This window comes from Papaver somniferum, chromosome 5, assembly GCF_003573695.1.
Source record: "Papaver somniferum cultivar HN1 chromosome 5, ASM357369v1, whole genome shotgun sequence".
Taxonomy (NCBI): Eukaryota; Viridiplantae; Streptophyta; class Magnoliopsida; order Ranunculales; family Papaveraceae; genus Papaver; species Papaver somniferum.
Window position 1 is genome coordinate 197,930,572 of NC_039362.1, and position 14,839 is coordinate 197,945,410.

A 14,839-nucleotide genomic window follows, 5' to 3' on the forward strand; every position below is an offset into this window, starting at 1 on the left:
TAGTTTAATTCCATTAATCAGTCGACCTCATGATGAACAGCCCCAACAATTTCACTCCCATTGTGCTCAAACATTATTATATCATTCTCTACAACGAATGCATCTTCCAATGATCTTCTCTTCTTATAAAAAAAAAAAAAAGAAAAAGAAAAATGAATTTCTCTCAAACTTTATTGTAATTAACGAAGACACGAAGTTAAGAGTTCAATTTTTATAAAAGAGAAAATGGGGGGACTTACCGGGCGCAGATCCCATGTCCCCTTCTTCCATGTGCCCTCGTGTCCCACTATTTAGATTTTGACATGTGGTTTCATTTTTTTCCATAATTCAATTATCCTATTTACGGTTAAAGATAATTATGAAAACATAAAAGCATATATACTGTTACCTTTTTTATCTCCCGAACCAAAAATCCAAGCTTGAGGTTCCGAATGAATAACAAAGTTTTTGTATCAAAAAAAAAAAATCATTAAAGGAAAACACATCTAATAGGTTAATGATCATCCAATAGTGAGGATGCAATTACAACAGGTATTTTACTGAACTTAGTTATATCATTTTCAAGTCCTTATTGCTGAAATCCTATGTTAGCACTTTAATTTATATGATTAAATTGTAAAACCAAAACTATTAAAAGGAGCTTAAAATTTATATATTTTTTGATTTTGTAGGGTTTACACAACGGTGCTCAACTTGAAGAAGACGATCTCCAAGTGCGGCGCAAATTGGATTTAGGTAAGGGCATCGACCTAAATATTTCTTTAGATGATATCTCTACTGAAGAGTCGAATGAAAATGTCGCATGTGTTGAATCAATTCACTCTAGAATAAGAAAAGAACAAATTCCAGTACTAGGAATGGAGTTTGAAACAGTAGACAAAGCCTACACTTTTTATAATACATATGCATTCTATTTTGGGTTTAGTGTGAGAAAAAGTAAATCCCATTTCTTTAGCAATAAGAAATTGAGAGATAGACTATTTGTTTGTCATGCTGAAGGTAAACGTGATGTAGATACTCGTGATGCCGCCGATGTCAAGTCTCACCGTGCAGAAACAAGGTTCGAGTGTCTAGCTAGGATGAAAATCAGTTGTGTTTCAAATGGTGATATGTATCGTGTCATTGAGTTTATTCCTAATCATACACATGTTACATCTAGTCCTTCGAAGACACATCTTTTTAGATCTCATAGGAAAATGAGTGCTATAAATATAGCTCAAGCCGAAATGGCGGATAGGTCTGGAATAAATCCTAAAGAAACAGTAGAATTTATGAGTAGACAAGCAGGCGGTCGGGAACATCTTGGATTTATTCCACTTGACTATAAAAATTATTTTCGCACCAAGCGAACAAGAGAAATGAAAACAGGAGATACGGGAGGTGTATTAGAATATCTGCAAAAGAAGAAATTGGCTGATCCAAATTTTTTATATGCCATACAAGTGGATAAAGAGGATTTAATAACTAATATATTTTGGGCTGATGCCAGAACGATGGTAGACTATGATTATTTTGGCGACGTGGTTTGTTTTGATACCACTTTTAGAAAAAACAAAGAAGGAAGACCTTTTGCGATGTTTGTTGGAGTTAACCATCATAAGCAATCAGTCATATTTGGTGCTGCACTTCTGTATGATGAAACTGCAGAGACTTTTGAGTGGTTGTTTGACATTTTTGCTAAAACCATGTCCGGGAAGAAACCAAAGAGTATTTTTACTGATCAGGATGCTGCAATGGCAAAAGCTTTAGCATCGGAGTGGCCGGAAACAACCCATCGGTTATGCATTTGGCATATATTTCAAAATGCAGCTAAACATCTTAGCCATGTTTTTGAAAAATTCGATAACTTCGCTAAGGAATTTAGCAACTGTGTATATGATTACGAGGAGGAAAAAGAATTTATAGATGCTTGGAAAAATATGCTTGAGAAATATAAGCTCCAAGATAATGAATGGTTCAGCAGATTATTCAATATAAAAGAAAAATGGGCTTTGGTTTATGGAAGAAATACCTTTAGTGCTGAAATCACCACCACCCAACGAAGTGAAAGCTTGAACAGTTTGGTAAAAAAATATGTCAACTACAAGTATGATATGTTGCGTTTTTTTCGTCGTTTTGAAGGGCTAGTTGATGATCGTCGTTATGAAGAGTTAAAAGCAGACTTCAAAGCAAGCCAGAGCTTCCCTGCACTTTCATTTCCGGTAAAGATTTTAAAACATGCAGCAATCGTATATACACATGAGGTTTTGAAATTATTTCAGAAACAATTATGTAGAGCTCATGATTGTACCGTGAATTACCTTGGAGACACTAGTATGACAGTTAGAAAATATGGAGTTATTCCTCATGCGCAAGAATATCACCGAACAGTCATCTTTGATATGGAAAATAATAACATCTCTTGTAGCCGCAGGAAATTTGAATTCGCAGGCATCTTTTGTTCACATGCTCTAAAAGTTTTGTCCCTGCACAACATTAAAAGTATTCCTACTCAGTACATTTTAAAAAGGTGGACGAAAGATGTGAAGTCCGGCAGTGTAAAAATAAGTCCAATAGCTACCACTGCAAATGATCCCAAAGGAGATATAATAAAACGTTACAGAGAGTTGTGTAGACTACACGTTCAGTTGGCGACAAGAGCATCAGAGTCAAGTGAAGCATATGAAATTGCTTTGTCAGGATTTAACAACACACTAGCAAAGGTTGACGACATTCTCAGAGGAATAACAACTAAAGAAAATTCACAACCAATGTTGCCAACGACCAATAATCTAGAAAATCCAAGTGTAGTTGTACCCATCCACGGTGATAATGGTAATGTGAGGGGAATAAAAATCAAAGAAAAAGAAGTAGGTGTTAGCTCCAAAAGGCCACAAAGCGGTTTAGAGACAGAGACTAATAAGAAGAAAAAGGGCGCTTTACAAACAGCCACTACCAAGCAGAAAAGAGCTCGAAGAACCCTGTTAGATCCAAAAAAATAGTGATTCCCAGCATGTTATGGCTTCACAAAGCCATTTTCCCCATCCACCTCCACACCCACTCGTACAGGTATTTATTTTTATCATTTTACAGTCCTAAATGCATGTGTATAAGTGTGTGCATATATATGTATTAATTAAGATCCTCTAAATGACAGGATACTGCTTGGTATGAAACAAGGTATATGCCCATGGCATCACAGTTCTTTGTTCAGGTACAATTTTTTATTTCGTCACTTATTCGATCCAGCAATGTTAACATGTCTTGCAATCAATTGGTGATTAATTATTTAGCTTTGTAATATTTGACTGTATATACTTTTCCAAACAGCAATCTAATGCGGGAGCCTACTACCAACCGTACTCGGACGGTGTATTTAACACCTTCCAGGTAATTTTTGTGTGCTTAACTTTGCTTTGAATACCCTATTATTGTGAGAAAAAAAAAGAAAGAAAATGATGTTTAGCTTTTATTGCAGGAACAACAAGGATTACAAGGACAAGGATTGCAAATGCGACAAATCTATAACTATCGCCAGTAGTTCCAAACAGTTCCAAACAGTTCCGAACCGGAAATGCTGAATTAACATCCAAGTAAGACGAGAAGACAAGCTTTTGAGCCAATCAGTGATCAGATGGCCACAGTAGAATGTTTGGAGTTGCGTCTTATTGTTTAATTGCCACGATCCTTGTAACAGAAATTTGGATGAGATTACAAGATATTAAGTTCACATTTATTTATTTGATCTAAACTTTGCTGGCTACATTATTTTCTTTGATGGAAAAAACTCATAACTTTATTGATTAATAAGGAGTTAGTAAAGATATATGTAACATTCTCCGGGTAATCTCAAAGTCCAGTCAAAAGAAAAGAGAAGAAGAATGAGAGATGTAGATTTTTGGTTCGGGAGATAAAAAAGGTAACACTATATATGCTTTTATGTTTTCATAATTATCTTTAACCGTAAATAGGATAATTGAATTATGAAAAAAAAAAAGCCACGTGTCAAAATCTAACTAGTGGGACACGAGGACACATGGAGAAAGGGGACATGGGATCTGCACCCGGACTTACCCGTTTAGTTGTTATATAATTGAGTTAGAAAGGAGGGTTTCTTCTCAAAAAAAATCTACTTAATAATAGCTTAAAAGTTTGACTTATAGAAATGGATTTCTATTTTAAACCGTTCAATTAAACTAACATAAAGAAGAAAGAAATTGCCCAATGAACCAACCAACGGTTGAATTTATAGAAAAAAAGGAAGAGATTCTAGGTATTACTTAAATTGAGAGACACCAACCTTACCTAGGGCACTCTACTCCAAATGTTTTGTTAATAAGTCTGAATTTTTCTCATTACAAAAGCCATTCTCCTTTCCTCTTCAAAGAAAAGTTAACATCTTGAGTTTACTACATTGCAAAAAGGACTATATGACCCTCGCATTTTAAATATTCTCATTTTTGTTTTTGCCTCTAAATTCAGAATATTTCCTGTTATGGGAGAAAAAAAAAGAAAGGCAAAGCAAAGTTGCATCTTTTGATTGACAAATGGAACTATTGTATTTATGACATGTGTTAGTTCGATTGCTGAGTGCCCGCACCGTAGAATACCGGACGTGCATTAATTCGCGTTTTGGTATTTTACGGCATCCATTATTAACAAAAGGTGATGGAAATGCTGGAGAAGTTTTAGTCCGATGGTTGCGCATATTCTTACTGCACAAACTGATATTCTTACTGCATATTCTTATCACACAATTATTTTCCTAAAAGGTAAAGAGGAACATAAGCTAATATCATCCCTGTTTTGTCATTTGCTTGTCAAGACTTGTGCGGTTGCTCTTTTACATGGCCTAATTTTCTTTTTATGGTGTAAGAATACTTATTTGTTAATGTAGCTTTTGTACATTCTTTGTTCTCTAATAAAATATATTTTTTCCATTAGAAAAGAACTATAAATTCTACTAGTTCGAATTTTGATAGTATAATTCCGCCAACTACGAAAAAACTGATCTTTCATATAAATTTAAATGATTGTTATGATGTTTATGTGAAGATCACTCACAGAGTTAAAATTGAAAGTAGGAGGTGGCAGAAAAATAACACTACAATTTAAAAGAACAATATATATGAATTAATCCAACGTGTCTCCTAAAGAATTCAGAGAAGTTTACGTAAAAAATAATCACTTTTAAAAAGTCAGTTGACAAGTGGAGATAATTACTCTCGCTTGTCTTTATTTGATTTTCCTATGTCACAAATTACTATTAAATGGTACGCCCTCATATCTATTAAATAGTACTCCCTCAGATTCTGGAAAAGAAATACTGTCGATTTTTTGTTTTAGCCTAAGACTTAGTCTTATGGGATAGATTGGAGGTGCTAGATTAACACTTACGTGTTGCAATTTAAAAAAAAGTGTGGCAAAAAAGTTAGCACTAGTTCTCTCTCCTACAAGTTGCTAGCATGTGTACTAGCATGCTAGATAGTTACGTTGAATGATTCAGCGCCTGAAAAACCACCTTTTCGCAGAATGGTTCAGCGCTGAGAGATTTATTTTTGATCTGACGACTGAGATTTAAAGCGCTGAACCATTCATCGCTAGGCGCTGAATGGAGACGTGGACTGCTAATCTAGCTGCTAGATTAGCACTCCCATAAGACTTAGGAGGTAGTCCTGGATGCTAATCTAGCTGCTAGACTAGCATCTCATAAGACTAAGTCTTAACAGATGAGAGAATTGCCTCAAAAGCAGAAGAAACATGCAACTGTAACTTCTTCTCGTTAGAGTATAGTAAAACCTTCGATACTCAATTTGCAAGATGAGTGTAGTCTGCATGATCATTAACAATATCGATCGAACTGCAAGATTATCTATTATTTATTTTTAATTTTTTTGTGCGTGGAATGTAAGTCAAAGTCAAACTTACCGGGACTGAATAGCGAAAGTGAAAATTTAGCGAGGAGTCTTCGTTTGGAGTAGGTAATAAAACTGATCATTGCGTGCTTGGGATATCCGTACACAACCAAAGAACCCCTTGGAATATATAGGTAATTCAAAATCCATGATAGAAGTGTGAGACGGAATCTGTTTGAGGTTGAGCATTCTTTTGTGGTTGATGTTCAAGTCTCGACTCTTGAGGAATTGAAGATTTATTTGTTGGATCCAGTTGGTTAACTGTATATAGCTTGTTAGCTACCCTAACATGCACTGTCTAGTCTCACTTGCTCATTCTCCAAACAGGATGTGATCAAACTTGTTCTAAGTAATCTAAGAAATCCGTCGAAAACCCTTCTTGAACCCCAATATCTTTTACCGAAGAAAGAAACAAACTGGAAAACAAACTATTCTTCTTCTCTCAGTTGTAGAACAATAGAAAACACTAGACCAACTGAAACAAATCCAAGCTCAAATGATCTTAACTGGTTTAATCCTAGATGAGTTTGCTTCTGGTTGTTTGATACCGGAATCAAGTAACCTTGGTTATTATCGATGAATATAGATTAAAACTACTCCCCCATCCCACAAAATATGAGTCTTTTCCTTTTTATTTTTATCCCAAAATAAGATCACTTCTTGACATGATTCTGTTCTTAGCATATGTCAAGCCAGTACCAAAATTACTATACCAGGTTTTACTACTTCACAAATAAGAATTTAAGGCTAAATTCCTTTTAGGAAATCTCTAGATGATATCTGTTGGAATATTATCTTGGTGAAGAGAAGACTAAGTCAGAAGATTTGTATGATCTAACTATGGTGGACTAGAAACAAGCTAAATAAGTGTGCAGTCAAGGCACCTACAAGATTATAGGATCAAGTCGGTTATTAATCCTGTAATGTAGATAGATTAGTTTCACTATTTGTTACTAGGTTTATATCCTATCACCTATAAATAGGATCAATGATGTAAATGTAATTCTTATTCCAGAATGATCAAACTCTCTGGAGATCATAATCTATTTCACCCTACTGGGGTTCTCCGTGGATGTAGGCGTTAGTGCCGAACCACGTTAATGGCTTCGCCTTCTTTATTTCTGTTTGATTTGCTTTCCGTTTAATCGATGATCCATCTCGATACCCATAATTTATTATGGTATCAGAGTGGGGAGATCCACTCAAATCACTTCCGCTACAAAATTAAGATCTTTGTTTTTCGCATCTAAGCATCCTTTTTATTTTGAGTTTGATGTTTATATGGTGCTCGATATTTTCTCTACTACCCGGATTTCTTAGGGTTAGTATCTTAAGTCACAGGAATTTACAAAAAAAAATTATTTTCCCTGTTATCAGAATTGGGTATCAAATTTTGGAAGAGGGTCTGTGTCTTTCTTTCACTTTTTTTTCTTCTCCAGTTTGTTTACATCTAAACTAATCAATGCTCTTTCTGTTCTTAAATCATCAAACAGTAAAGAGATGGTACGGTGCTCACGTTTTTTTTTGCATATAAGATTCGTGGGTGTTGTATGAATTCATATTAAGTTTCTAATTACGGCTAAACTTAGGGTTTCACGGGTCATAACCCTATTTTTCTTTTTCTACAAGGACCAATTTTCTTGTTCAACGTAATCTCATTGTTTCCGGTCTAAATACATCTGTTTTTAGATCTCATCTAAGCTCATAATATTCAGCTCAAAGTTTTCATGAGCTCATATATCCTACATGGCCTAATTGATCATATTTATTATGGGCCTCTACTGAGATCATTTTTAATTATCTCAGTTATTCCGTGTCCTTACTGTGATCTCCCACACAATGACGCGTGAATTTAATCTTCGATTTCTGTTTTTTGAAATCTTCGAGGAAAGATGTTGTAATGATTTTTTTTTCCGGTATATCAATCATTAACCACATCAGATGCCATGATCCTTGGAATTATGCTTTTGTATTAATCTTCTGTTGTTTGTGAGAATACATCTGCATTTTTTCTTCTTTCCATTTGTTCACGGTAAGATCCTTTCTTTTTAATATCATGGAATATTAATTGGATTGATATTTTCTGTGTTTTGTATTGAACAAATAATGTTTACATTTCACAGTGGTTCAGGTTTGAGTACTGAACAATCTTCATCAGTTCACTGCAATCAGACTCCATCAACTATTGCAGGCAGGGATGTTTGTCTCATCTTGGTTAGAAATTCTCAAAGCAAGCCCATTAAAGCAATATATTTTGCTCATCCAAGTAATAATTTTATGGTACGTATTGGTGTCTCCGGCTTGCTCATCTAAACTATTTCGTTTTCTGCATCTTATCTTCATTAGAGATGTATTATGTCGACTTAGTCGCTTTTTGCTTCTATCACTATTCCAATGAGACAATACTGTTTTGTTTCTTATTAAGTATGATCAGTTCCACTATCTACTGGAGCTTCTTTTAATTTCTTGAACTACATTTGCGAGTTCTACTATACCATATTACCATATATATCAACAGTACTTTTCTTGCCATGGAAATGTACAGTATCCATCACCTTGTACGTACATCATCTTTGAATTCTTCTACACAGAGATCTTACCTAATGGGCATCAACAAACTGTTTTAGCTATTGAAAACTTTTCGAAATTTTAGTTTTCATTGGTGAAAACTTTCTTAAACAACCATCTGTTCCAAGTTGTTGGTTGTCTACAATGTCTTGTCTTGGTTAAAAAAAATCCACAAACCAAGCCCAGGAAATCCATTTCATTCATCAATGCCTCGTGAAGATCATTTTGCTTTTTCTGTACCTTTGTTCAAGTGTCATCATCTGCGATTGAAGTTCAACCTACACAATTTAGGTTACAAAGTTATCATCTGAGATTATTCAAGTTGTACACTTCACAAAAGCTCTGTGTTCAACTTGAGGGGGGGTGTTGGAATATTATCTTGGTGAAGAGAAGACTAAGTCAGAAGATTTGTATGATCTAACTACGGTGGACTAGGAACAAGCTAAATAAGTGTGCAGTCAAGGAACCTACAAGATTAAAGGATCAAGTCAGTTATTAATCGTGTAATGTAGATAGATTAGTTTCACCGTTTGTTACTAGGTTTATATCCTATCACCTTTAAATAGGATCAATGATGTAAATGTAATTCTTATCGCAGAATGATCAAACTCTCTGGAGATCATAATCTATTTCACCCTATTGGGGTTCTCCGTGGATGTAGGCGTTAGTGCCAAACCACGTTAATGGCTTCGCCTTCTTTATTTCTGTTTGATTTGCTTTTCGTTTAATCGATGATCCGTATCGATACCCATAATTTATTAATATCCTAATCCTTTCAAAGAGATTATCAGTGAAAGAATTGCAACAACATATTTTAAATTTCTTTCGCTTGAGATTCAATCGTAGAAGGAGTTCAACAATCAACGTCCATGTGTAAATTAGTCTCAAACTAGCTCCCAAGACAATCCCCATGTCAGGATCGCTCTAGAAATCTAAGATACATCCCCAATTGGGGCAATTCCCATGCTAAACCACCTCCCAAACCTAGCTTGAAACAAGGCTATCTCTCAAATCTGGTTCTGAGGAGTCTGAAAGACACTCCTCCTCGGAAAGAATCTGGTGAAGTAAAGCCAAACTTCCAAAATAGCATATACGCTTATATCATAGTGTTGGCCGTCGTAAATTGCAATTTACTTCCAGCAACCTTTATCTGTTGTATGGCTAAGGTATATACGTTTTCCACCACGACTGGTGGTAAAACCTGGTATAGTAAGTTTTTATACCAATTGATGGTGTTCACCTGAGTATATACAATTGTGGGTTGAATATCACTCTTTGAAAGAACGATTTTTTGGGGACCATGGCTTTTTTCGAGGGACCATGATTTTATTTTGGGTAAAGACGTTAGAATTAAATCTAGGTCACCCCTTAGCTAGATATTTATATTAATACCTAAATTACCCTCCTGATTAATTTTGGGTGATGATTAGTTAGTGTTAATAATAGTTAGTGTAATGATTAAGTTAAAGATAATTAGTGAGATTAAAAAATCAGATGGTTTTTTTTTAAAGAAGTAGAATTATTGAGAGAGTAAAGTTAGAGAAGATGAAGAAGGAAAACATGAAAAACGATGGATTTTACCAACCATAACCGGAGGAAGGGTATTTGGGTACCCAGGTGTGCTTCAAACTTAGATAATATTGGTTGAATTGCTCCAAACTTCAAAAAAAATGAAATTTTTTATATAGATTTGGGTCAGTTCGGTTACCATCTGTCAAGAACATGTAACCGAACACACCTGAAAGTATAGTTCGGTTACGTTTTCCAAACACGCAGGTTACCGAACTCGCTCGTTAATGGAGGTTTTGGTCGTACAGTGTAATGTTCGGTTACCTAGGATAAAATGGTAGGTAACCGAACTTTGAACTTAACAATTTATTTGGGTACAACTTGTGTGTTCGGTTAGTTCGCAAACTTCAACGCAACCAAGTTCCCAAACGAACTGCAGGTTAAAAGTAACCTAGTGTTAGAAGTTCGGTTGGTTCGCAAACTTCAACGTATTTTGCGAATCAACCGAACTGGGCTTATATACGCATATATGCAATTAGGCAAACGTTCGGTTACTACGGAATTTATTTCTTGGCGAATTAGGTAGAGTTCGGTTACGAAGTTTCAAAGGTGGAGTTCGGTTACAAAGAAAACTTAACATTTTTGCGAACGAACCGAACTTGTGGACTTCTCATTATTTTCGTAAACTAAAGTTCGGTGATATCCTTATTTTGCTAAGGAACCGAACTTATGGACTTCTGTTGTTCTAATAGAAGGAGTTCAGTTAAAAGTATTTTTTGCGAAAAAAACGAACTCTATTGGCTAAGTTCGGTTATTTTGGAACTCAAGATAGTGGCCACAACAACACAGTTCGGTTAGACTAGATTTGTTTTTTTTTCGGTTCTAAGGGTGGAGTTCGGTTACTTTGTAGTTTTAAATTTTTTTGCGAAACAACCGAACAGAGAGTTCGGTGACTTAGTTTTAAATCCAATAGAACCGAACTGTTCTTCGTGTTCTTCATTTTCAAGAAGTTCGGTTAGTAAACTAGGGTTTTTTGGAAAATCGGCCTAACCGAACATGCTCTGTAACTCCTACTAAAACCCTATTTTGATGATTTTTATTCGATTGAAGCAATCAAAATCAAATTAAAGTGAAGGGTTTGTTGGAAAATACCTCCGGAGTGGTCCCATGGCAGAATCAGGCTGCGGCTGGCGTCTTTTATACTCGATAAAATTATCATGTAACAGAACTTAATTGTGATTGCATTGATGTTGTTACATTCGGCAGTGGTGGTGGTGGTGGGAGGAGGTGGTGGTGGTAATCGGTGGTTGGTGGTGGTGATAATCGAAGGTGGTGGTGGTGGTAATCGGCGGTGGTGGTGGGAGGCGGTGGTGGTTATATATATATATAGGTGGTTATTAGGTTGGTTTTAAATTAAATTAGGTTAAGGGTAGGTTAGTCATTTCAACGTTTTAGGACACCCCTTATCACTATAGGGAAGGTGGCCTAATAAAACCATGATCCCCTCAAAAAACCATGGTCCCTAAAAAATCATTCCTTTCAAATTATGTTTGAGGCTTGGGCCTTCGAGAAAGATCCAGTTGTGTGACCACAAAAGAATATCCTATTTCTTCCCATTCCCAACCTCCAGATTCTCTCCTCCTGCACAATTTTTAAACATTTTCACAAACCTTTCCAAAGCCAAGAGTTGTGTTTTGGCTTAGGAACGCACAATATTGGGCTTTTAGCACGTTTTGTCCATGCCATCTTTGCTGTCACTACATCAACAACTTGTCCAAAAAGTTGTACAAAGATACACATAAAGAAAAAGAAAAAAAAAACAGATTGTTGATCTGACAATGGCGAAGGGTAATGCAGGACGAGGTATATTCAAAAATCTGCAATGATAAATCCAGAAAATGTTACCCATGATAGAAACTGAAGTTTCATTTCCTAAGCTTATATTGCAGTAGCTCGAAAAGATGCAATCATCTTCAAAGAAGAAAAACAAAAAAGTAAATATAACCTGCTACTAAGTACTGTAAGAGCCATAGACACATTCATCAGCTATTGACACATTCGCTATACTTCATCTACTTCGGATCAATTTTACCCGATCACCAAGAGCACTTTCCTCCTTACTTCCTCCATGTTTAATTCGTATTTCATCAATCTCTGACAGCACTTTCTTCCTTACTTCCATGTAATGCTCGAAGCGAGGAGTCCTCAATTTGGAGACTGTAACAAAACCGCTCACTGCAATCTGTATAAAAAAAAGTTAATTTAGAGCATGAGCATATAACGAAACAATTCACATCAACTCTAAAAACTTTAAAGCATACCTTCATCTCAGGTTCAAATGAATTCACAAAAGCAAAGTTATACGTAGAATTGCATTTCACATCATCATGAGCATTTAGAATATCTTCTATCTCGCCCACCATCTTCTTCCAATCCCTGTCCTTGCACTCCACTGAGGTACAAATCCTCCACATTTTCTCGTTCTCCTCCTCATTGAGTAAGGTCTGATTGATAATGTCATACACACTGATTTTAAAATTCTCTAACAAACCAAGTTCACATAGAACAGTAGTGTCCATTAAGTTCTCATGATGATGCTCCACAATATGCTGAACAACCCCGACAATCTCCTTCTCATCACTGTACTTAAACAATATCAAATCATTCTCTACAACGAATCTATACGGTGAAACCAATTTAGTGACAGATGAAAACACCTACAATAAAAACCATTAGCATTAGCATACAGTAGAAAAAATGGGTAGTGATTTTGATGATATGTGGGTTAAAGATACAAGTCTTCCACAAGGTAGAGGGATTTGAAAGGCATTTAGAAAAAGAAACACATTATTGAGGAGATTGGTTCGACTGACTTAAGAAGTGTATATTCAATTAGGTTCTAGTAGGATAAATGGAAAGAGAAACATCACTTTGAAGACTAAATTTCTTAAGTCCTACAAGTTATCTACTTGAAAACAAAGAAAACTAGGTGAGATGATGGTTCATGGAGCATGGAATAGCTTAATGAAAAGAAACCCAAATGATGCTGAAATGGCAGAGATAACAGAATTGTTCTCTTCTTAGGCAGCTATCCTTTTTCGAATGCTGGTAAAGATTCTCGGGTTTGTAAACTCTCCCTAAAGCCTGTTATAACTGGTTATCAGCTCAGCAAGAAGCAACTCAGAGCTTCAACTAACTACCTTACAAGAGTATATGGGTCAAGCATGTACCACCAATGGCTCAATTCTTTTGTGGTCTCCAGTGAAAAATGCAATTCCAAAGGCAGACAACTTAAAAAGGACAGGATGCATCATTTAAAATGTGAGATATGCAGCTTATGTAATGAAGAAGAAGAATCTGCGAACCACTTGCTGCTTCATTAATTGTATGTTTTCTGCTAAAATTTGGCCTATGCTCATCTTTGCAATTTGGCCTATGCAATTTTTTTATGTCAATCCAAGAGAAACGACAGATAAAAAATTCAAGAGCTCCAAGTGTTATAATTGGCGAAGTTAAGAGTCCAATTTGGTATCTACGCCCTTTGGGAACTTAATCACTCATTGGTATCTACGCCCTTTGGGAACTTAATCACTCATGTTATCAACTGCAATTCCACATTGTATTGATTGTAACTCTCAGTATGATGGGGGCAGTGTTGTGTGGCCTAATGTGACATTAGTTTTCTATTTCCTTGATAAAATTAGAACTTTTTCCTAAAAACAAGAGAGAAAGAATTGAAGTATTACCCTTTTAACAGCTGAGAGAATTGGGTCGAAAGCAGAAGAAACATTCAACTGCAACTTCTTCTCAGTGGTTGATGTAGAGTTCTTTGATCTTTCCTTCTTCAGTGCTGAATTTGCATCTGCGTTATCCTTCTTACTGCAGGATGAAATGTGAAAGGGCTTGTTGGTGATGCATATCTTTGGACAACTAGTATCGTGGAAGGGTTTGTTGCTGGTGATCTTGTGTATGTTGGGAAAATTGGTGTAGTGAATTTGGGGTTTCTTGATCATACTACTACCAGAAGGATGGTGAAACGTTGGAGTGAACTTTAGGATTGTAGTCTGCTGCATGATCGATTGACAGTAAAAATCCTTTAAATTCGAAGATCGATGACGGAAACCCTAGTTAGAGAGAATGAAATTTGGGATACGAGTACAGAAACAAAGAGTTCAAGGACTGGTATAGGGAGAATTTCTTTCGTTTATATTGGGAACTGCGCCAAATTGTTTCCTTTCTCTCTCTTCTTTTTGTGCGTGGAATATAAGTCAAAGAGTCAAACTTACCTAGACTAAAAACAATTCTAGAATCACGCTTTTGTTGAGGGTGTTTGGGTACTAAAATCACGCTTTTGTTCTGAAGTCGATTTAAGAAGAAGCCCAGGAGCGTCGCATTCCACTACCCTTCGCCTAATAGGACAAAAACGGTTCACTCATAAATAATTTGAAAAACATTTTATCTAAAATAATTTTATAATGACTAAACAATCCTTATGTGGTTAGTTTAATAATCTAATTAACTAATAATTAGATTAATAAGATTATTTATATAATTAGTGATAAAAAATAATATTAAGTGATTTTGGTGGAAAGAAAAAGATGAAAAAATGAGAAACTTTGGAGATTTTTTTTCTAACTAAAACCCTAGATTTTAAATTACCCAACCAATGTTCTTTTTATTTCTCAAAATTGATGAAAGTAAGTTAAATAAATTGAAAATTTGATGAAAGTAAGTAAAGAAAATCGAAAATTTTAGCATTTCAGAGCGGTTTACGGTTGAGTTTTTCCTTCGTAGCCAACTGTAAGACAAATTTACGGTTAGGTGATGATGAACTCCTAACTGCAAGTAGGTAAAATTAGGAAAACCCA

General features: G+C 35.5%; 2 protein-coding genes across 2 annotated transcripts; one reads left to right on the forward strand and one right to left on the reverse strand.

Moving 5' to 3' along the window:
• Window positions 1-516: 516 nt before the first annotated feature.
• On the forward strand, window positions 517-2,981 carry LOC113280524 (protein FAR1-RELATED SEQUENCE 9-like). The gene is made up of 2 exons (XM_026529136.1): window positions 517-531; window positions 672-2,981. The coding sequence occupies exons 1-2, from the start codon at window positions 517-519 to the stop codon at window positions 2,979-2,981; spliced, it is 2,325 nt and encodes a 774-aa protein (XP_026384921.1).
• Window positions 2,982-11,810: 8,829 nt separating this feature from the next.
• Window positions 11,811-14,165, reverse strand: LOC113278444. The gene is made up of 3 exons (XM_026527275.1): window positions 13,718-14,165; window positions 12,293-12,688; window positions 11,811-12,213 (listed from the first exon to the last, which is right to left on the reverse strand). Exons 1-3 carry the CDS (start codon window positions 14,042-14,044, stop codon window positions 12,040-12,042), a joined length of 897 nt encoding a protein of 298 aa, XP_026383060.1. The 5' UTR covers window positions 14,045-14,165; the 3' UTR covers window positions 11,811-12,039.
• Window positions 14,166-14,839: the final 674 nt, after the last annotated feature.